The sequence below is a fragment of the Ranitomeya imitator genome, chromosome 10 (genome assembly GCF_032444005.1).
Source record: "Ranitomeya imitator isolate aRanImi1 chromosome 10, aRanImi1.pri, whole genome shotgun sequence".
Lineage (NCBI taxonomy): Eukaryota > Metazoa > Chordata > Amphibia > Anura > Dendrobatidae > Ranitomeya > Ranitomeya imitator.
The window spans coordinates 48,514,161-48,537,753 of record NC_091291.1 but is presented as its reverse complement, the minus strand read 5'-3'; the positions used below and the strand labels follow the sequence as shown (position 1 = coordinate 48,537,753).

The 23,593-nt window shown below is 41.3% G+C and overlaps 1 protein-coding gene across 1 annotated transcript in view; it reads right to left on the bottom strand.

Annotated features, from left to right (window-relative positions):
- The window catches only part of PRKCG (protein kinase C gamma), a 741,415-nt gene that overhangs the window by 4,371 nt on the left and 713,451 nt on the right, over positions 1-23,593 (bottom strand). Inside the window, exons 15-17 of the mRNA XM_069742550.1 lie at positions 4,936-5,016; positions 4,337-4,444; positions 2,171-2,311 (exon numbers count right to left, since the gene is read on the bottom strand). Of these exons, the coding sequence (XP_069598651.1) occupies positions 2,171-2,311; positions 4,337-4,444; positions 4,936-5,016 (330 nt within the window). The remainder of the gene's footprint in view (positions 1-2,170; positions 2,312-4,336; positions 4,445-4,935; positions 5,017-23,593) is intronic.

Below are 23,593 nucleotides of genomic sequence, written 5' to 3'. Positions count from 1 at the left end.
TACCAGTTTTAATCCACATTGGGGACTTTAGGACCCCTGTTCTCTGGATCACTGTGTCTTCCAGCAGTTTTACCCAGGAGATCATATATTGGGGTCCCAAAGTCCCCAGTATAAATGGAGTGGTAATACACTTGTAAAACCAACAGATAAATATATTTAGAAGTAATACCTAGTAACATGGTAACATAGTTAGCAAGGCTGAAAAAAGACATTTGTCCATCCAGTTCAGCCTATATTCCATCAGAATAAGTCCCCATATTTACGTCCTTCTGAAGAACCTAATAATTGTATGATACAATATTGTTCTGCTCCAGGAAGACATACAGGCATCTCTTGAACCCCTTGACTGAGTTCTCTATTTTTAACACTTCTCTCCCCTCTGATTATACTTTTGGGTCTAGAGAAACTTCAGAGCATAATAAATGTCTTTTTGCAGCTTTAAATTTGGACTAATGTCCTTGAAATGGAATTGAAGTTGTTGGATGAAACAAAATTTGAGAGATCACTCATCTCTGACCAGTACTTTGTTGCTCCGTCTTGGATTTTTATGAAGGCCTGAATTTTTGAAGGCAATGGATAGACTAATGAATCAATGGTTTGACCAAAATATTACAGGTTATCGGCAGTAGGATTGCTGTATGTGGAGTCGGGAATGATTTTTTCCCTTAATATGGAGCAATTAGTATCTGCGTCATGGCATTTTCTTTTTGCTGTGGATCAGTATGTTATCCTCTTGGATGAACTTGATAGACTTATGCCTACGATCATCCATTAAAACCTATAAGACTGTAATATTCTATATCTGGCTAGTTTCAACTCCTTGGAAAAGTAGTTGACAAATCAGCTTTGCAGGATCCAACATTTTTCATTCTATCCACAAATGCTAGGTCGGTTCGAAATGTCTACTAGCCATGCGAATAGCTTTTGCCTGAAAAAAAGCTTTAATCGAGTTTCTCTGTAAGACAGATGCATCGTCATGCTATAAAATGATTTTGCCATCACTTTACCTATTTTCTATCGACAGAATGAGAAAGGTGTCTAAAATGTTTATGAACACCTGTGAGTTGACTATGAACATAATGATTGTCATCTCCCCGGTCCTTTATGTGTCACATATCATAACTGAGGAAGGAAATTTGATTGCTTTCTTAAGGAAACCATCTTCCTGTATATCGTTAGAAAGTTCCAGCCCTCGTCATTCATTACTTTGCCGTGATTCATTACTGAATATAACTTTCATCTAATCATCCACTCTCCATGATTGCTTCTCTGTAGCTCACTGTCACCTTGTTTTCTACTGTTGAGGTGCTAGTAATGTTTTTTTCTACTCATTTTCTATCTGTAAATGTCATTTTATTCAGCCAATTTCTTACAGTTCTCTCATAAACATTTACTCCTGTTTCTGCCCATTTCTTTTTCATTTGGTTGGGCATTTTCTATTTTCGAAACATTGCTTTGAGAATGTACACATAGATCGATGGGAAAGACCAACATCTTTTTCCATATCTCCAGAAGAAGATGGTCTACACGACCAAAGGAAGATAGTTAAATCTTAGCCTTCAATCATACAGGATAAAAAATAAACTATAATGCTTATGTGTTTCGGGTAGATTCAGGGTTTTCTACCCGAAATGTGTTAGCATTATGAGTTTTTTTTTTAATATGATTAACAATTAATTTTTATCTACTTTCCTTTGGTTTTGGAGAACATTCACCTTCTGGACTTCTGGATTGAAAGGTATTTGACCTGGAGGTTAGACCAGGCCATACTCCGAGCACCACATCCAGACCACAGACGGTCTACCCTGGAAATCTCCTAGGAAAATAATCTCTTACACATAAGTAATGAGCTGAATTGACACTTTTTCTAATCTGTACCCATACTCCGTCTATAATTTGCATCTTAAAGGAGATTTATAACTTTTTCATTGTACAATTTACCATTTCTCTTTTTTGTTCATGTTTTCCTTCAGTTGGTCAAGTTTAACATCTTGTTGGTGATTTGACATCATCCGTTTTTTAACCCCAAACAATTAGAAGATAGAACTCTAGACTCTCGCTATCGGTTGACCTTCTCGCTCACAATAAAAAGGAGTCACTAAAGTTGGGACATACTCCGGAACATTCCTTCTCACATGTATATAAATATGTTTACTTTTTTTTAACTTACTGGACGCGGTTTGAAAGGCGGTTGGATTTCGAGACGCTCTAAACGTTCCCAGTCAATCCAACGGAAAAATGCATGATCGCGAATATCCCGCTCCCCATCACAGCCAGATCCAAGTCGCTTTAGTGGATGTTTTGTGAGCAACTAGCAAAATGATAAAAATAAATGCTACAGTTATTAGTCTGACTATCTGTCAATATGTTTTTCCATCTTTTTCATGAATTCTGCAGCGCATCGAGCCATCACTCACATACGCAGACATATTTTCTTCTATTTAATAAAAAGCTGACTTTTTATTACAGAAACAGGTTCTTTCACCTAAACATAGAAGATGAATAAATGTATGGCTGTGACAGAAATGTATTAAAAATAAAGTGGATGATATCTCACTGCGTAAAATGGCATAGACTCAGCTTTAACTGATATCTCACTTGAATATTAGTCTTATTAAAAAAAAGTCCAAAAATATAATAAAAAAAATCTGAGCAGTTATGCCTATAATCTCTTCCTTTTATTTAATACAATTTCATCTAACATCACAGTTACAACTAAGAAATACATTTCTCGGATACTCAGTAGTGATGAGCGAATATACTCGTTGCTTGGGTTTTCCCGAGCACGCTCGGGTGACCTCCGAGTATTTATGACTGCTCAGAGATTTAGTTTTCATCACGGCAGCTGAATGATTTACAGCTACTAGCCTGCTTGATTACTTGTGGGGATTCCCTAGCAACCAGGCAACCCCCACATCTACTCAGCCTGGCTAGTAGCTGTAAATCATTCAGCTGCCGTGATGAAAACTAAATCTCCGAGCAGTCATAAATACTCAGAGGTCACCTGAGCATGCTCGGGAAAACCCAAGCAACGAGTACACTCGTTCATCACTAATACTCAGCTATTCACCCACCTCATCCCCAAACTGTCTTGTGTGTGTCTGTAAGACAACTGGCTTCAGCCGTGCTCTGTCATGGTACAGAATATCAATAAAGTCTTTGCTTATGTAGTGGTGATTGACTTACGTAGACTAGCTGTAATATGGATGATATTGGGAGTTAAAGGGGAACTTCAAAAGATGAGGTCGGGGGGAATGTGGTGTGAGGAACGAAAGGAGGTATTGGGGAATAATGGCAGCTGGAGAAGACAAACAAGTCTGAAGTTACATTTTTATAATGACAGTTCAGAAGCAAATGTTGATCTATTTCTAGCACACATGGACAATTAAAGGATTAAAGGTGGCAACTCAAGGAATGGAAGTTCTCTCCTATAAGATGTTGGAACAATTGGGCTTGTTTAGCTTAGAAAGACGACGCCTCAGAGGAAATCTCATTTATATGGTTAAATACATGTGGGGTCAGAGCGAGCTTGCTGCATCTAGGCATAGAAGAATGCTTATATGTAGAGATTTGTCATTCAAATTTGCCAGGTATGGCACATTTTTCAAAAAAATTTGATGAGTATCATAAGTTGCAAATACTCCAATAATCCTGAAAAAAATGTGTATAACGTGTCTTGGGGCTATATCTGGGTCCAGGCTTGGAGCCTCTAATCACATCACACTGTGCATTATTGCCAACCTGAATATTTGTTATACTATCATGGTAACGCGGGCTATGAATCATGTCAAGATGAGTGCGGTTAGAGCACGACTAGGCTGGCGGAAGAGGCTGCCCAAATGGACTAGCCCTACCTCATCAGGAAATGGGACTCTGCCGAATTAAAGTTCACTTTTAAAAGCTTGCTTAAAGGGAACTGGAGACTAGTTGGACAGGCGGGTCCCCAGCAGCATCTCCTAGCGGGCTACCCTGCAGTGACAGGCTTCTACCTACATGTGCGAATAGGCAGAGACTGGTCAATCCTGGGCCACGAGTGAGGAAAAGCCACTGGGGACCCGCCTGTTGGACTACTCATCAGAGCTTCTCTGTCCCTGCTGGCTATTGAAATATGTATTTCTCTGAACTCCACAGTATTTCAGAGTTGAACATAAAGGGCTGGAATCATGTAGCCAGTTCCTGATACATGCTGACCACAGATTTCAGCTTTCTGACTCCCTTTAAGTAAGTGCATAAAACCCTTTACTAGAAATAGCAAATAACATGCAGGCCATTGTAATACTGGTTGGGAACAGTGACAGAATCCCCTTAATAATAGGAATATATTAATACATTTTACCCCTTTGCATATAGAAACAGCTTCTCTGGACAGGGACTTGGGATACGATACAGTCTGCTCCATGATGGACTGGAATAACTCATCCTCATCTTCTCCATCAAATGGGGGCTGTTGTACCATAAAGAGAAAATAAATATCACATTAATGGGGTTGTCCGGTTGTCCTGTGACATAGATGAATTCAGCAGTTATCAGCTCTGGCGGCATCTGTAACAACGAACGGACCAGAATAACATGGTTCTGTACCCTGTCTAGTGGCTCTTATAGGACCCTCACTAATCTAATGTTGAAGACCTATCCTAAGAATAAGTCATCAACATCGTAATCTTGGACATACCCTAAAATAATGTTTACGATCAAAAAATATAAAAGATGGTTACAAGATTCTATGGAATAAGTCTGTAAATATTTTAAAAAGTGGAAAAATAAACATGACAAAAAATGGCAAAAACTATTACTCATAAATTATGGGTCAGATCAGCGGTGACCAAATAGAGCCCAGAGGGTCACATGCAGTAACGGAAGGCCAGTAGAATGTCTTTCCTCAATAGCGTCAGGGTAAAATGAAGAGCAACATTATGATGCAATCATACAACTTACCTGTCCTGCCAGCATTTCATACAGTAAAACCCCATAGGACCACCAATCCACTGACTTCCCATAGGGCTGATAGGCAATAATCTGAAAAGAACGCAAATTACGGGATCATGAAATCGGCACTAGCTATTAAATGCTCCCCCTCTAATCAGCTGTTCCCCATGCCACTAGTGGCCAGATGTAATAAGTTGTGGAGGGCAACTGTACAGCTCTATCAACTTCATAGTGGCCGCAGCCAGGTACCACACATCCACCACTATTTGAATGACTAGGGTTGGATCGATGGTATCTATCTAATTGGCAGGGCTGCTGTGTGTTGCACCACGCACACACCAATCTATCTAAGGATAGGCAATCAATATTAACATACCAAAAAACTCCTTTTTTATTATTATTATTATACATTTTTTATAGCGCCATTTATTCCATGGCACTTTACATGTGAAAAGGGGGCAAGTATAGACAAATACAATAAACATGAGCAAAAACAAGGCACTAACAGGTACAGAAAGAGAGAGGATCCTGTCCGGAAGGGCTCACAGTCTACAGGGGATGGGTAAGGATACAATAGGAGATGGTATATCTGGTCACGCAGCGGTTCAGTAGGTTGAGGATCATTGCTGGCTGCAAGCTTGTCAGAAGAGGTGAGTCTTCAGGTTCCTTTTGAAGGTTTCTATGGTAGGTGAGAGTCTGATGTGTTGTGGTAATGAGTTCCAGAGTATGGGGGAAACACGGGAGAAGTCTTGGATGTGGTTGTGGGAAGAGATGAGAGGGGAGTAGATAAGGAGATCTTGTGAGAATCGAAGGTTGAATGTAGGTAAGTACCGGGAGACCATGTCACAGATGTATGGAGGAGACAGGTTGTGGATGGATTTGTATGTTATAGTTAGGGTTTTGAACTGGAGTCTCTGGACGATAGGAAGCCAGTGAAGGGCTTGATATAGGGGAGAGGCTGGGGAGTAGGGGGGAGACAGGTAGATTAATCGGGCAGCAGAGTGTAGGATGGATTGGAGGGGTGCCAGAGTGCTAGAGGGAAGGTCAGAGAGTAGGAGGTTGCACTAGTCAAGGAGGGAGATGATAAGGGCATGCACTAGTGTTTTTGTGGTTTCATGGTCAAGGAATGTGCAGATCCGGGAAATATTTTTGAGTTTGACACGGCAGGAGGAGGCAAGGGCTTGAATATGTGGCTTGAAAGAGAGGGCAGAGTCGAGGATCATTAGAATTTAAAGATACATTTAACTAATTTGATATTTTATCAAACATGTTTTTTTGTAGTATATTGGAACTTAAAAAAAATTTTTCAGGATGAATATAAGTTTATACATTGAGTGACTTCAGATTCACAAATTTTGACATTGCGCAATATGCATGCTGTCAGGATTCCCCTGTATTGCCTGCTTGATTTGCATAGGTGGTAACCAGCAAAATTTCCTGCCTCTATCAATGTTCTATTGAGGAAAGCAGATGAGAAGCTAGTCGGCAAGCTACATCAACTATGTTCCCCCATCACAACCGCTCAGAGGAGTCCTGACAGTGTACATATTGGCAATCTGAAATTACATAATGTAACTGCAGAAATGTATGTTCGCTTTTATCAAATTATGGGTTTATCGCTAGAGCAGCAAACAGCGTGTCTAATATGCTGACTATAACCAGATACATTAAAAAGTAAAGCGACATTGCAAATATGAGAATAAGAGACATAAACAGTGAGCAGAGTTTATAGGGAAGAAAGGTGTCCTTTTTATATTATAATAATAGTGGGGGTCAGCTCACAAAGACACTTATTCCTGATCCTATGAATAAGTGGTAATTTACCATCAGAGCCTCAAGAGAAACTATTGTATTGTAGGGAATTTTGTGTATATGTCCAAATCCTACAAGTGTTTCCGAAAATGTTTAGCCTCTAAAACTATAAGGAACTTGCCTTGCAGAGGAATATATCCTAATTAACTAATTAAAATTAGTCTTGTGATACTTTCTTGGTCATTACCATGCAATGCATAGTGTGTCAACAGTTCCTGTACATTATCGGGACACAATAGATAGAGAAATGCTCACATTGCCCAGTGCTCTTCTTCTACAGTCTTCTTTATCACCGCCACTACAGCGACTCCATATACAATCATAAAGCGCGTGTAATTAGGTTCTGCAGGGGTTTTATTAGCAATCTTTATAATGTAGGAGAAGCCATTGTATTATGTAATCTTCTAACGAATCATAAATGTAAAACTTATTTACTAGCCGTACGAGGAAAGATTGCAATAACGAGTCCGCCTTCTGTTTTATCCTTTATTGCCGACTTTATTACTGTGCACATTATGAGCCTTAATTAGTGAAATGGTACAAAGTCAACCTACTGTATGTATATCAGGTTTTAGTGGTACTCAGTACTGAAGCTTATGAAATCTTATTGGTTTCTTTGGGTTTCAGTACATAAATTCGATCTTGCGACCAACCTGAAATTCAACAACAATTTCTTGTGATTATTTTTTAGGCTGTAATTTAGTTGCGTTAATCTCCCATTTATACTGCATTAAATAAAGGCCCCGTCACACATAGCGACGCTGCAGCGATACCGACAACGATCCGGATCGCTGCAGCGTCGCTGTTTGGTCGCTGGAGAGCTGTCACACAGACCGCTCTCCAGCGACCAACGATCCCGAGGTCCCCGGTAACCAGGGTAAACATCGGGTAACTAAGCGCAGGGCTGCGCTTAGTAACCCGATGTTTACCCTGGTTACCATCGTTAAAGTAAAAAAAAAAAAACGCTACATACTTACCTATCGCTGTCTGTCCTCGGCGCTCTGCTTCTCTGGTCTGGCTGTGAGCACAGCGGCCGGAAAGCAGAGCGGTGACGTCACCGCTCTGCTTTCCGGCTGACCGACGCTCACAGCCAGACCAGAGAAGCAAAGCGCCGAGGACAGACAGCGATAGGTAAGTATGTAGCGTTTGTTTTTTTACTTTTAGGATGGTAACCAGGGTAAACATCGGGTTACTAAGCGCCGCCCTGCGCTTAGTAACCCGATGTTTACCCTGGTTACCAGCGAAGACATCGCTGAATCGGCGTCACACACGCCGATTCAGCGATGTCAGCGGGACCTCAACGATCAAAAAATGGCCCAGGCCATTCCGACACGACCAGCGATCTCACAGCAGGGGCCTGATCGCTGGTACGTGTCACACATAGCGAGATCGCTACTGAGATCACTGTTGCGTCACAAAACTTGTGACTCAGCAGCGATCTCGCTAGCGATCTCGCTATGTGTGACGGGGCCTTTAGACCAATGTAGAACAATGAAGCTGATACAAGCACAGAAACGCCAATTATCAGACAAAGAAAATTCTGTGGCCTTTCTTTGCCCCTCAGTGTGACATCATTATGTGGCGCAATGTGAGTCGGACACCTACAGTGGTCAGGAAGCAGCAGAATCCAAGACTCAATCATTATATTTCACTTTTGTGAATACAAGTGTCAATCTGTAGTGATATATAGAAAGGTTTACCACATAGCGGGCAGCAAATTATAAGACTGCAACATGTTTACACCACTTATATGGGTTATCATCCTCAAAATGTCAAGCATTGCACTATTTATGGTGATCCCATCTGGCCAGGATTTGTCGTACCCACCTTCCTTTTGCCTTATTCATAGGAGGTGGTATTCGGTGGTCCAGGAAAAAAAAGAGTCCTCCAGCTGTTTTCCAAATATAATGGTATATTTTATTCCCAAAAATTCAAAAGAAAGTCATGTTCAAGTATTTCCAAACTTCGAAGTACTTTCCTACGCAGATCAAACTGCAATTCAGTCCTTAATCATGGATAATGAGGACTGAACGGCAGTCTGAAACGTGTAGGAGAGAACACAGAAACTTGAATATACTTGAAATTGTCTTTTAAATTGTTTGGATTGAAGATTACCACTTTATTTGGAAAATCGCTGGAGGAATTTCATTTTCTGGATCTTCATTGAGTGCGGAAAATTTGTTTTAGCCTCAACGAGGGTGAGTGGGTTTTCCCATATCATGGTACATGGGTGGCACAGAGGGAGCTGATAGACATGGTGGAACAAATTTTACTCCATAATCTAAATTCTATTGTATCCAGATAGGACACTGACAAGAGGACTTGGAAATGATTCTGACCAAAGGACCTGCATGTCCTTTATATGCAATACATTTCCTATGGATGCAAAAATGACAGTTACTGGTCATCAGATAACAGCCCTTTAAGAAGGTGTGAGACATGCGTTTTTAACAATTTTAATTTCTCATTTCTCCCGATGAACTCTCTGAGCTCAGTGCTGCACCGTGAGAATTTTTTCTCACGGTGCAGCGCTGATCTTACTGGATGGCACCGCAGTTCAAGGGTCCAGGTGGGAAGGCAGCATCAATAGCCGGAGGTAACATCGATGAAATCACCGCTAATCACTGACGCTGCACTTGCTGCAGCTCATTCCTCAGTGGTTCTCAGCCTGGACGGTCGCATAATCCACATTAAATACTGTTTATCCCCAGACATGGATTACGGCCTGGGACAGAACGAACGATAGGTGAAGGATATTGTTGCTTTTTATTTATTTTTTATTACAGGAGATAAGGGCTTCAAAGGAAAAAGTATAATGTGAGTATTACTGTGTTTGTTATTTTTAAATAAAAAAGTAAAAGTGTTTTCTTTTAAATTTCAAATAAAAGTCTTTAGTCTGATTGTGTGCTTATTTATAATATAACTATAGGATTAGTAATTGTTATGTGTCTTATAGACGCATCTCCATTACTAAGCAGTGGACTTGATGTCACCAGACAATACAAAGGTGACATCAACCCCACAAATATGATCCCCACCTGCCACCTCCACAGGGCAAGTGGAAAGAGCCGGGCAAAGCGGCAGAATTGGCTCATCTAATAGATGTGCCTTTACTGGGTGGCTGCAAGATGTACACTTTAGGCTGGGGGGGTCAATATCAATGGCCCCTTACCAGCCTGAGAATACCAGACACCAGTTTTAGCTTGGCTAGCTGTCAAAAATGGCTGGAACCCATGTCGTTTTTTTAAATGATTTATTTAAAAAACATAAAAAAGTGGAGAGTCCTCTATTCTTGATAACCAACCTTGCTAATGCTATCAGCTGAGGGTTGCAGCCTGGCAGATTATAAAATTACAGGGGAACCCAAGTGTTTTTTTCTTTTAATTATTTATTTAGGGCATAGGCACCAGGTGATGAATACTTTCATCAGCTCCCGCCTGCTCTCTGTTATTAGTGGCAGCAGGCATAGGCTGATGGGAGCAGCAGTTTGATCAGCTGATGCTAGTGACTGGATGTAAACTTTCTGTAATGGGGTTACCGCAACAGAGAGGAGCCAGAAGACTTCAGCGTCTGATTGCTCCCACTATTGTGCTGAAAAGAAGCACTTCACCTTCTTTGTAAATTATGTTAATTTCTTTAGGCAGAACTTGGGTTAATTGGCCATATTGGGAGCTCTGGGAGTCTGAGCTCTCAGCCGAGCTTGGTTAGCCATTCTTATCCCCTTTATAATCTGGGTCCTGACTGAAACATATTGTCAGAGCTAGCTTATGCTGCATGGCTGGGAGGATAGTTGTTTGGTGGTTATATGAAAAGGAGGAGTTATCTGTGACTGTTGCTTGGGTTTGTAAGTGTGATAATTTCCTTTCCTCCTCTTACTTTGGTTTTTCCCCACCTTCCATTCTCCGGTGCATTCATCTGTTATATGTGAATGAATATTTGTATGCCTGGTATTTTCAGTTGCCCTTGTTCGTGTTGCCTTACATGAGGTAAGGCAAGGTTGGTGACCCCGACATCTTCACCCTCAGAAGTAACCCAGGGAATAGGGCGAGCTAGGGCGCCTCTAGTGTTAGGGACAGGGTAGGAGCCCCTGGTCCCGGGTCACCTGCCAACCGAGCTGTGACATTTTTTACCTTTGATCACAGCTGCGGTCTCACGCTGTCATTTGACAGCGTAGTGACCATGGCTGTCTGACCGGTGGGAATGATTTTACCTCCAATCGGAGGCAGTGTGTATGACAGCATGAGAAACACTTGGTGTTCGGGGTTCCAAACCCAAACAGTAACACACACTTCCTGATGAAGTCCATGTATGGGGTCCGTGCCCGAACATTAAGTGTTCGGTAGAAACCACAAACTATTGTTCAGATTCGTCCATCTCTAGCCTTAAGGTTTTATATAGTTTGTAATTTGTAATGAACCACATTAACTGGGGTCAATGTTGTGGCTTCTCTGCACAACTCTCGGAGGTGAGTGCGGTAAATCCTCCTCCCTATGATTTTAATTGCAGGCCTTCACATGGAGTGTTAGCTCTCTTATTTTCTCTAGCATCATCGCCCCGGCATCCTTGAAACTTCTGGCATTAACTAGGGTCAGTAAAGTCATCAAAATGTATGAGCCCAGTCTCTAGTCATTACGCAACATCATGAAGTGCATCACATCGCAACGTCTTGACCCCTAATAAATGTCAGAGGCACCCAGTATGCCTGGGATGTGGTTGAAAGCCACAGAAGGGAAGATTGCGCAAATCTTTTGCTGAACTCTAATATCTGATATTTACCCTTAGTTAGTTCCTTAACAGCACAGTTTTTAGCCAGTCAAGCATGCACAATATAGCACTGCTATATTACTATAGCGCCACTCCTTGTGCTCAGTGACACACATGCATCAAACACTAAGGTAAAGAGAGTCAACCCAAAAAAATAAACAGAGGACAAAAACAATGCAAATGACAAAATGTCTTAGGGCTTAAAACGCTTTGGTGGGTCTATCTTTTTTTGTAAGTGTCTATTCTTTTTAATCTTTGCTGTCTTCATTGACATTTTTTGCACCACATTCTTCATAAAGGTATATGTGTGCTGATGAATTTTTGCTCAAAATTCAAGATATTTTTTTTCTTCGCAAAACTAAAATTAGATTTTGTACCTTATTAGGATAGACTACAATTGTGCATATATTTAGCAACATTTTGAATTATGATAAAAGAATGGAAAACCACCCTGATATTGTTGATTAGAAAAAAATTAACGTATAAAAAAAGCACAAATTAAATATTGAATGAGGCGCAAAAATGAAAGTCACTATTACCAGCAATAATGCTCCAGAAAAAAAAGAAGTAAAGTCAATGGTGAATCGCAGCCTAAGTATTCAGAGGGGACAACTTTAGTAAAAACAGGTGACTCTGGGATATCCCTTAATGAGGTTGTGTCAGAAGCATCAACTCTCATAAGTCATCTATATGGGCATGTGGGTCATGCAAAGATGAATGAATTGCTACCTTAATATCTGCGATATAATGACACATTGCAGAGAAATCCATTCTAAATTTGTAAATAAGGATTAAGATCTCTGGGTCGGACAGAGATCTTCCCTAGAGTCTGCCTCCAGAGCTTATGTTAATGCTTAGTGACACCTTTGTATGTAAATTGATCTTCCATTTCATGTGTGACTTCAGATTCTGCTACTGAAAGCCCAGGCATCATATAGTCATGCAAAGGGACGCTTAGTCCAGTGCCCATGGAAGGGCAGAATACTGTGCAGTAGTAAGGTCAGTGGTGCCAGCCCTCATTCACTAGACAGAAATGTGTGTTTGTTTGGCCCCTGTCTGGTCAGTATGCTCCTGCATACCGGTTGGATAACTTTATAGGAAAGCACAGCAGACAGCATTTTCTTATACATGGGGCTGTTGATAAAAAAAATACACCATGCAGTATATGGGGTTTTTTTTGCAATGGATCCCTATGTTGGATGGACGGCTGAGCATCATTCCTGATTATGCATACCTCGAGAATGTATGTGTTCAATAATGGTCATAAACACAGTGTGTCCCCAGCTTTAAAGAAACCTCTCATCAAAGTTTGTATCCTCTTAACATCTTACAGTCATCATATCATATGGCACTGTGTACTTACAATTGCTCATTTTGCCTTTCTACCCAGTGTGAGGCAGTGACCTCTGTTACAGCTAGGGGGCACTCTTTGGGCTCCCCAGAATGCGCTCAGAGGCATAGTGAGGCCATAAGGGGTATTGCAGTCGCAGGTGTAGCTGTGATTGCAATGGTGAAGCAGTGACCGATGTCACAGGTAGGGGTCGCTGTGTGTTCTCCCCAGGTTGTGAATGTAGATGTATGAAGTACATAGATGTGCATGGCAGTCAATGGTGTAGCACTGACTACAATGCAGTTTAAAACTAATAAAAATAAGTGTAAGTCTTGGACATACTGTGTGTCCAAGAGAGATTTAGGCAAAACCTCCTCTGGGTTTTGTGTTATGAAACTGACTGTGGTATGTTAATGGTGCAGTCTGTTTCATTTCCGGTCCGGGTTTTCTATGTGGCAGGAAGCCACAGATTTGTTTGTTAAAAACTGTACAGGAAAGGGTTAGTGAGGTCTTTGTGAGTCTGAGGAGGATCAGGTGTCAGGGTCAGAGTCAGTGTCCAGCTAGTGTTTGGAGGAGGACAGAGCAAGAGGCTCTGTGGAGCTTTGTTGGTGTGTGGTGACACAGGTCAGAGTCAAGCCAAGCAGACAGGGGAGCTGAGATGCCTGGCATCCACAGCTAACACAGCGCTGCCGTCACCCACGGGAACTGGTCGGAGGAGGACCAGCGTGAGTTGTGAGTAAAGAGACTGTGATACAGTGGTGCAGCACACCCATGGGAACTAGTCAGAGGAGGACTGGCATGTGTAGTGTCTGCAACATATGAAGCTGAGTGTGTAAGAGACTTGGTCACAATCTGCAGTCGCCCCCACGGAAACTGGGCAAAGAGAAGTCCGGCGTGTGTAGGGACTATGACTTGGAAGATGCCGTGTATTATGTAGTGCAGTGTTTATGTGAACTAAACATGAATTCTGTGCACTTGTGAGAAATTGACTGTGTGAAGTAACACATTAAAGGAACATTTTGTTTTTGAACTTTGTGGGTCACTGCCTCTTCACTGTGTACGTGTGCTACCTCAGCACTACAACAGATAATTATACTCTTTTCCATTAGGTCTAAGACATCACATGATTAAAATCTGACTCGCTGAATCGTTCTAAGCTATATGTAGAAACAGGAGGTCAATTTTCCCTGTATGAGTCATGAGTCACTGCAAAAGTCCCTGGCAGGAGGAGGAGCTGAGCAGCTGGGTCAGGAGTTGAAGAGCGGAATTATTTTTCCAGGGACAAGAGACTTAGAGCAGAGAAAACAGAAGAATTAATTCGTTAGAAAGGCAAAATGAGCAATTGTAAGTACACAGGTCAATATAATGTGATGACTGCAATATATTAAGAGGGTAAAAACTTTGATGGAGGCTTCTTTAAGTGGAGAAGAGCTGCTGTGTGATGCACCTGGAGCAGAAAACATCATTGTGGGAGCAACGTTTGTCACATACAACGCTCAGGACCTACTTCAGGCATCGGGGCATACCGCCAATCTCTTTATTCCAAGATACCTGTAGGAGTTCCAGAACGCTTATTGTGGTAAACATTGCTGCTACAAAGATCTTCATTTCTCCAGGCACTCCTCTTCTCTCCAAAAGCTATAATGATAGGAGGAAGGAGAAAGGAGTTCTCAGCGTGATCACGTGCAAGATATCATCTTACCAGATTACACTGAAAATGCTAACATTTACCTTATCTGGGGACTTTAGCTTTTTCACCTCTATAATGCTGCCTTCTTATAATTGGGTAATATCATACAGGAGAAAAGTAAACACCCACAGAGAAGAAACTTTGGTTGAAGTGGAATTTGTTTATGGGGCACAGCAAAATTCAGTAATGAATATTTCCACAACAGAGTGGTGAAAAAAAAAAAAATATAAAAACATTTTAATCAGAACTTGAAAAGCTTTATGATGAGGAAAGCAGATACAACTACAATAGTACAGAACGGTCCTCTTTAAACAAGAAGATTTGTAAATGCTGCTCCAATACACGGGATGTATTTTGTGATTACCAGTACAGGGTAATACAAAGTCCCAGCACCATTAATCACTTTGGACCTTTCGCTGTGAAAATATACAAGTCTATATAAATTGTTTGCCTTTGGATTACATGCTCAGCAGATACAGATATGTTGATACAGCAAAGATTTTATTTTCCAGTGCCCATATTGTGGAGATTATTTTGAGGCAGCTAGCAGTTTTGAAAATTCAGTATATTTCTAATCTACAAAAATTAGTGACATAATAAAAAAAGGAACCTTAGTCGTGAACAGAGTCTGGTTGGTTTCTCTGAACAGTGCAGTGACTGTAACATTGGATAGATGTATGAAAGATGTACATAATACACCAAATAGCAAGTGTATACAATAGTATATAACTATATATTATCATAAGGAGTATTACATACGGAATAAGCACAAGTAATGCATACATGGTGAAATCATGCAATATTCAGCAAGAAAACAGTCAATTACCTCTATTTTGCTTCTTTTCTTTGAAAAATGTTGAAAGTGGTGGAATCTAGGGTCTTTAGTATAAGTCAGATTAATCAATTGTTAGTGCACCCTGTTCAATCAAATTTGCCAACCAGGTTTTTTTTGCCACCTCATCTGAGATAAGCCTAATGTAGGGTCGGATACCCTGATTCCAGCGATGTGTCACTTACTGGGCTGCTTAGTGTAGTTTTGAAACAAAATCACAGTTTTATCAGCAAGAGATTATCATTAAAGGACTAGTGAACCAGCTGGCATGTAGTCCTCCATATTCATGAGCTCTGCCCCACCACTGATTTGCAGCTTTCTGCCTATGCACAGTGTATGCCAAAAGCTGCCAATCAGTGGTGTCCAATACAGGGCTCAGCATTCAGGGAACTGCTAGATCTGCAGCAGAGTAAAGAAAGATTTAATCAAGACAGCAGTAAGTGATACATGACTGGAATCAGGATCTCTGCCCCTAAATTTGTGCTGATCCCACGTAGTTGATAAAAAGTACTATCAGATTCCCTTTAATAAATATGAGCGGTCACAAGGGCTTTTGTAGCACCCAATGAAGTGAAATTAGCAGAGGTTCCTGATGAACGTAAGATGAAGATGAACCTATACAAATTATTAGCATTTCTATGCAGCCATGTAATTTCTGTGTGTCCCTGCTCAGATGCAGGTAGGTAATGATGCACATCTCTATCTAGTCGGCAATCCTGATTTTTTTATGCCATCTGCTGTTTTTCATGGGTATTTCAGCAAAGATCTAATTTCCCTTGCAATGTAATACACATGCTAGTTATTCAGATAGAACATGACAAGTACAAGACCGAGGAGCAAAGGAGAAACAACGTGAAGGAGGCTGTAGCTTTTGTTTTACATATCCTGCGCTAATGAATCTCCCCTGTGGCCTCCTCCTGCCTAACAGAAGCCCGAGGTGATCCGAGAACAGAGAAAGTCATCATTCTATCTCCCAAAACAAGAGACGGGAATGGTCTCATATACCCTTTGGCTTCAAAACCATTTGTATCACAAAATGGATAGCTACGGTAGGGGAGGAATGCACAACTTCAGGGCTGTGTTACCTTCATATAGATCTACTGGTCTGTGGCCGTAAGAACCAATTCACTTTTTTATGTGTCATAATTACAGCAGAAAAACAATGCAAAAGAGAATAAGAAAAATTCTGACTTAAAAAGTAATGCATGCATATAATGTAATGTATGGGGGTGGGATAAAAATTATCCGTCCGAATATTACGTCCGATGGCAGAACCCCCGCTTTGATGTGGGCTCCTGTGGTGAGCCCGCATCAAAGCCGGGACATGTCAGCTGTTTGTACAGCTGACATGAGCCCGCAATAGCGGCAGGTGGAATCGCGATCCACTCACCGCTATTAGCTAGTTAAATGCTGCTGTCAAACCCTGACAGCGGCATTTATCAAGTGCTTCCGGCCATCCGGTGCGCACTCGTGACCCCGTCACATGATTGGGGGTTATCGGTGCATTGGCATAACAATCAATCTTCTAAAGACCTCTATGGTTGTTGATGCCAGATTGCTGTGAGGGTCACCCTGTGGTCAGCGCTCATAGCAATGCTGTAATTCAGCTACATAGGAGTGATCTGAGCAACGCTCCTATGTAGCAGAGCCGATCAGGCTATGCCAGCTTCTAGCCTCCCATGGAGGCTATTGAAGCATGGCAAAAGTACCATATATACTGGAGTATAAGCCGAGATTTTCAGCCAATTTTGGGGGCTGAAAGTCCCCCTCTCGGCTTACACTCGAGTCATACCCAGGGGTCAGTAGGGGAGGGGGAGCGAGGGCTGTCTAATTATACTTACCTACTCCGGGCGCGGTCCCTGCAAGTCCCTGGCTCCCCGGCTCCTCAGCTTCTTCCTGTACTGAGCGGTCACATGGTACCGCTCATTACAGTAATGAATATGCGGCTTTACCTCCCATAGGGGTGGAGCCGCATATTTATTACTGTAACGAGCAGTAACGGTGACCGCTCAATACAAGATGAAGCTGCGTCGCCGGGGAAGCAGGGACTGCACAGCGCCAGGAGCAGGTGAGTATAATGGGGAGGGGAGCACTGCGCGATATTCACCTGCTCCTCGTTCCGGGCGCTGCTCCGTCTTCAGTGTCTTCAGCAGTGCCGCTCAGGTCAGAGGGCGCAGTGACATGTTTAGTGCGTGCCGTCTGCCTGAACGTCAGTGCAGAAGACGCTGAAGATGGAGAGGCGCAAGAATGAAGTCAGGTGAATATTGAAAGTGTCGGGGGCCTGAGCGACGGAGAGGTGAGTATGTGATTTATTTTTTTAATGCAGCAACAGCAAATGGGCAAGTGTCTGTATGGAGCATCTTATGGGGCCATAATCAAGGTTTGTACAGCACTATATGGGGCAAATGTGTCTATGGAACATCTTATGGGGCCATTATTAACCTTTGTGCAGGATTATATGGGGCATATTTTAATATGGAGCATCTTATGGGGCCATCATAATCTTTATGGAGCATTATATGGGGCTCCTGATTCAATATGGATATTCAAAAACACTTAACCTACTGATGTCTCAATTCATTTTACTCTTATTGGTATCTATTTTTACTTTTGACATTTACCGGTAGCTGCTGCATTTCCCACCCTAGGCTTATACTCGAGTCATTAAGTTTTGCCAGTTTTTTGTGCTAAAATTAGGGGGGTCAGCTTATACTCGGGTCAGGTTATACTTGAGTATATACGGTAAAAGAAAAATGTTTTTAAAAATATGAAAAAAAATATAAAAGTTCAAATCACCCCTCTTTTGCCCCATTAAAAATAAAACAAAAAAAAATAAACCTTACACATATTTGGCATCATTGCGTTCAGAATCGCCTGATCTATCAATAAAAAAAAGAATTAACCTGCTCACTAAACGGCGTAGTGAGAAAAAAATTAAAAACACCAGAATTACGTTTTTTTTGGTTGCCACAACATTGCATTAAAATGCAATAACAGGAAATCAAAGGAACATATCTGCACCAAAATACTATCATTAAAAACGTCAGCCTGGAACGCAAAAAATAAGCCCTCACCCATCCTGAGATCACGAAAAATGGAGACGCTACGGGTCATGGAACATTGCACAATTATTTTTTTTTTTTTTAGCAAAGTTTGGAATTTTTTTGCCACTTAGATAAAAAAAAAACTAGACATGTTAGGTGTCTGTGAACTCGTAATGACCTGGAGAATCATAATGGCAGGTTAGTTTTAGCACTTAGTGAACCTAGCAAAAAAGCCATCAAAAAACAAGTGTGGGATTGCACCGTATTTGAAATTTCACCGCACTTGAAATTTTTTTCCCGTTTTTTCCCCAATGGTGTCATTCAATAGTACAAAAAATAAGCCCTCACATGGCCATATTGATGGAAAAATGAAAAATTTATGGCTCCAGGAAGGAGGGGAGGGAAAAACAAAAATACAAAACCAAAAAAAGATCCGGGGGTTAAGGAGTTAGACTTCTGTTGGCCTCACTGTCTTATCAGACCTTTCTGTTTGAGGTCATTGTCTCACCTGTCTTTGTCGTGCTGGTTTCAATGTGTTAACTCTGTTCTTTGCACTGATGAGGGGCAACACCCTGAAACATTGTGTCTACAAATTGAGATTCTGGATTGGCTTTTATCCTAAGTCAGAGTTCTCTAGTGTTGATACTTGTGCTGATTCTGAACCATCATTCTAACAGTTGGCTTGTCTTGAGATAATCTTGAGCTTTTCTGTTTGTATCAGATACATACATTCTGCATTTAACCTACGAAAGGACCATTGCTTTATCAGGGAAAGTGGCAGACTACAGCTTCTGGGCAGGGTTTTTCAGTCTGATACTAAATATCTGCTGCATGTGACCATATTCTTTTTCTTTTGGGTGAAAAAAATGACTATTGTCATCCATAGAATATCATGTGCTTTGTGCTAAACTTTGGTTGTATATAGCATTCAAAAAAGTTGTTCAAAAATGTTTCTGATTTTCTTTTTTTTCTGGATTCAATTAGTCATCCATAGAGCATTATGTGCTTTCTGATAGATGTTGGTGGTATGTAACATTTTAAAAAAGCGTTGAATTTTTTTTTCTGGATTCAATGAGTCATCCATAGAGCTTTACATGTTTTGTGTTACATTTCGGTAGTATATAACATTTAAAAAAAGCTTTCACATTTTTTTCTAGATTGAATCAGTAATCCATTCAATGTAACGCGCTTAGTGAGATGAATGCTTGCCTCAAAGTAAGCAATAGCTGACGGCTGGAACAAGGGTCACTTTCCTCAAAATGGATAAGTAACATTGCTGGTATGTGGTGAGTGTGATCCAAAAAGGAAGAGAGCAGGATGAACCCTTTATGCAAAATGAATGGGTCTGGGAGAGGCTCCTCAAGGTGGCTCGAGACGGGACCACCACCCCTGAGATCGGACTCTCCATGGGGTTACCTACCTCGTATGTGGGAGCAGACGATAGTGCAGGTGAAACAGAGGGCTGTCACCCATCTCTACATGTTGTGGGCTCTAGCAGTACCTGAAGCTGGGTAACTTACAGCCCAGGCACCTTGGAATTGGGCATCGGGAAGTAGGTGGAGGCAGTCCCTTCAGCCTCCCAAGGATGGAAAAGAAGAAATGGACACCTAAAGAACTAAATAACTGTATTACCGTCCTCATAATTTTTTCCTGGATTTTCACCTTGTGCAAAGCTTTTATGAGTGTAAGAGTATGTCAAATACACTTTCAAAAGATTTGAATGAGTCTCGCCAGTTGTTGTCCTGTAGGGGTCTATTGTGCAAAGCCTTTATGAGTGTAGGAGACTGGAGTACATCAGCTATACTTTCAAAATATTTGATTGAAGCCATTCAGTTGTTGACTTTCAAGGGTATATGGATGACCATCCATCCTTATATTTTTTTTCCTGGCTTTGCACTTTCAATAAAGGCCTTTATGACTGTAGGAGTACATCAACTACACTTTAAAAACATTTGGATGAGGCCCAGCACTTGTTTTCTTTCTGGGGTCTATGGATGATTGGATAATCATCCTTATCATTTTTTTCCTGGCTTTGCACTTGTTGCATAGCCTTGATGAGTGGAAGGGAACATCATCTAAAGTTTCAAAATATTTATGTTCAAAAAAAAATTCTGGATTGAATTTATTATCCATAGATTATTACATACTTTGTGTTAAATCAAGGTGGTATTTAAAACTTCAAAAAAACCTTCAACATTTTTTTCTGGATTCAGTTATTCTGTAATATAGTTTTACGTCTTTTTTATCAAATTTTGGTGATTGTAACATTTAATAAAGCGGTGAACATTTTTCTTGGTTTAAATTAGTTTTATGTGATTTGTGTAAAATTACACTGGTTTAACATGTTTAAAAGCCGCTTGGCCTGATACAGTTCACAAAATATTTTTGTTTAAAAAATTGACTATTGTCATATATACTGTATAACCTGCTTTGTGTGAAATTTCGTTGTTTTAAAATAAAAAAGGAAAAATTGGCCTAATACAGGTATAAAAATTTTGTTGTTCAAAAATGAATTATTGTCGTATGTACTGTAGAACTTGGTTTGTGTTCAGTTTTGTTGGTTTAAAATAAAAACAAGAATTGGCCTCCTATAGGTGTACAAAATTGGTCCCTTGGTACTTAATCCCCAGCCGTCATTATTTCTCATGGTGTGGCACCCCCGCATTGTACCGACACATGTCCAGGAACATTACTTGTGCTCTTACCAACACAGTTAAAGGGAATTTTCAATTAATAACTGACATGTAGACAAGCCATTGTGGCCAGGTATGCTAAATTTCCCTAACGGCACACTGGGTGAACATTGTGGAGGCCTGAGCCGAGTTGCACCCTGTCACAGCACATATGCTACCAACGCTGAGGTATGCTGGCCCTACTTCTATCAGTGTTTCCTTCATCTCCTACAACAGTTCCTACACTTCATTCTGCTCCTCCTCATCCTCCATCTCTGATGTGCTATCTCAGAGCATGTTGTCCACATTAGTCGGAAACTGGCAGTTCATTGATTTGGCAGCACTGCCTCAATGATGCAGCAACTGGCTCAGTTGAAGCTAATTTGTCTAGGAGACAAACTGCACACCACAGCAGAGTCATTATAAGTAATTACAGACCAGACAGATCTGCGGTTCTTGCCGCTTAACCTACAACCAGGCATGTTCGTGTGTGATAATGGCTGTAACCTGGTGGCGGCAGTGAAACTTGGCAAGCTCACACATGTACCATGCTTGACCCACATGCTCAACTTGGTAGTTCAGCGATTTCTGAAAACCTACCCAGATTTCCCAGAGCTACTGGTCATCAGCGTCCATTTCCACAAGTCAGCTATATATGCCGCTCTATCAGTGCTGCAGCAGAGCATACAAGTGCCAGCTCACTGACTGGTGTGTGATGTTGCCACGCGCTGTAACTCAACATTACCCATGGTGGCAAGCCTTTGTGAGCAGCAGTGGCCAGTTGTAGAATACCAGCTCCAACATGCAAGTCAGTATTCTGGTCAGCCTCCGCACATAACAACTGAAGAGTCGGCATGGATTTTTGACATTTATGCAGTTTTTCAAGTCTTTGAGGACTCCACAAAGATGGTAAGCAGTGATGACGCCATCATCAGTGCAACGATTCTGCTTCTATGTCTACTTAAACAGTCGCTGCACACAATTAAACAAGAAGATTTGCATGCAGAACAGGTGGAGATGGACGAAGATACGAGACAGGGAGGTACAACCCAACCCAGCCTCATCTCATCTGCTCAGCTTAGATTGGGTAAAAATGAGGAGGTGGAGGCTGAGTAAGAGGAGGAGAAACAGAAGCTGGCTGAATATAGAGGCTAGTAATCACACAAGCTTCATCCGTTCTCTCCTATGTGGACTGTGTGCAGAGCCTTTATGAGTATAGAAGTACCACAACTACACTTTCTTAATATTTGAATGAGGTCCCTTGTAGGCTGCATGGATGGCCCTGCTTGTAATTTTTGGCAGGATTTGCACTGTGTGCAGAGCTTTTAAGAGTGTAGAAGTACCACAATGTAATTACCACTGTTCTGTGATTTGTCCTTGTAAGGTTAAATACTGCTTTCTTGCATATCATTAATAAATATCCACCTGAAGAAGATGGTGCACACCCTTGAAATGTGTTGTGGTTTTACCCTAAACTGGTGTCTGTGCTCTCCTTCTGCACTCCTGAGACCAGCTATTCTGTTCCTGTTAGAAATACCACAATGGCACTTTATTCACAATATTTGAATGAGACGCTACAATTGGTGCCTTCAAGGGTGTATGGATGACCCTGCTTGCAATTTTTGGCAGACCTTGCCCTTAGTGCATAGCTTTTATGAGTCTTGGAGTACCACTTCATGACAATTTGAACAGAATGTGCATGATGTCCTTCTTTATAAAAATAATTTTATTTCTATAGCGCCAACATATTCCGCAGCACTGTACATCTTGGAGGGAACTTGTACAGAAAATAAAAGACATTACAGAATAATGATCACATAAATCAACAGATACCGAGAAGAGTGAGAGCCCTTCTCACAAGCTTATAATCTATGGAGGAAAGAGGGGAGACATGAAAGGTGAATGGTAACAATTGCTTGTATTGTACCATCCAGCCATCAATATAATAAATAGCGTGTTCACATAATGCTGCATGAATTGGTTACCATTAGTGTTGAGCGATACCGTCCGATACTTGAAAGTATCGGTATCGGATAGTATCGGCCGATACCCGAAAAGTATCGGATATCGCCGATACCGATACCCGATACCAATACAAGTCAATGGGACACCAAGTATCGGAAGGTATCCTGATGGTTCCCAGGGTCTGAAGGAGAGGAAACTCTCCTTCAGGCCCTGGGATCCATATTAATGTGTAAAATAAAGAATTAAAATAAAAAATATTGATATAATTACCTCTCCGGAGGCCCCTGGACATCACCGCTGGTAACCGGCAGGCTTCTTTGTTTAAAATGAGCGCGTTTAGGACCTGAGAATGACGTCGCGGCTTCTGATTGGTCGCGTGCCGCTCATGTGACCGCCACGCGACCAATCAGAAGCCGCGACGTCATTCGCAGGTCCTAAATTCCTAGAATGAGGAGTTTAGGGTCTGAGAATGACGTTGCGGCTTCTGATTGGTCGCGTGCCGCTCATGTGACCGCTGTTATGAACTGGTGATTCAGGAACACAATGGACCTGGTGGTT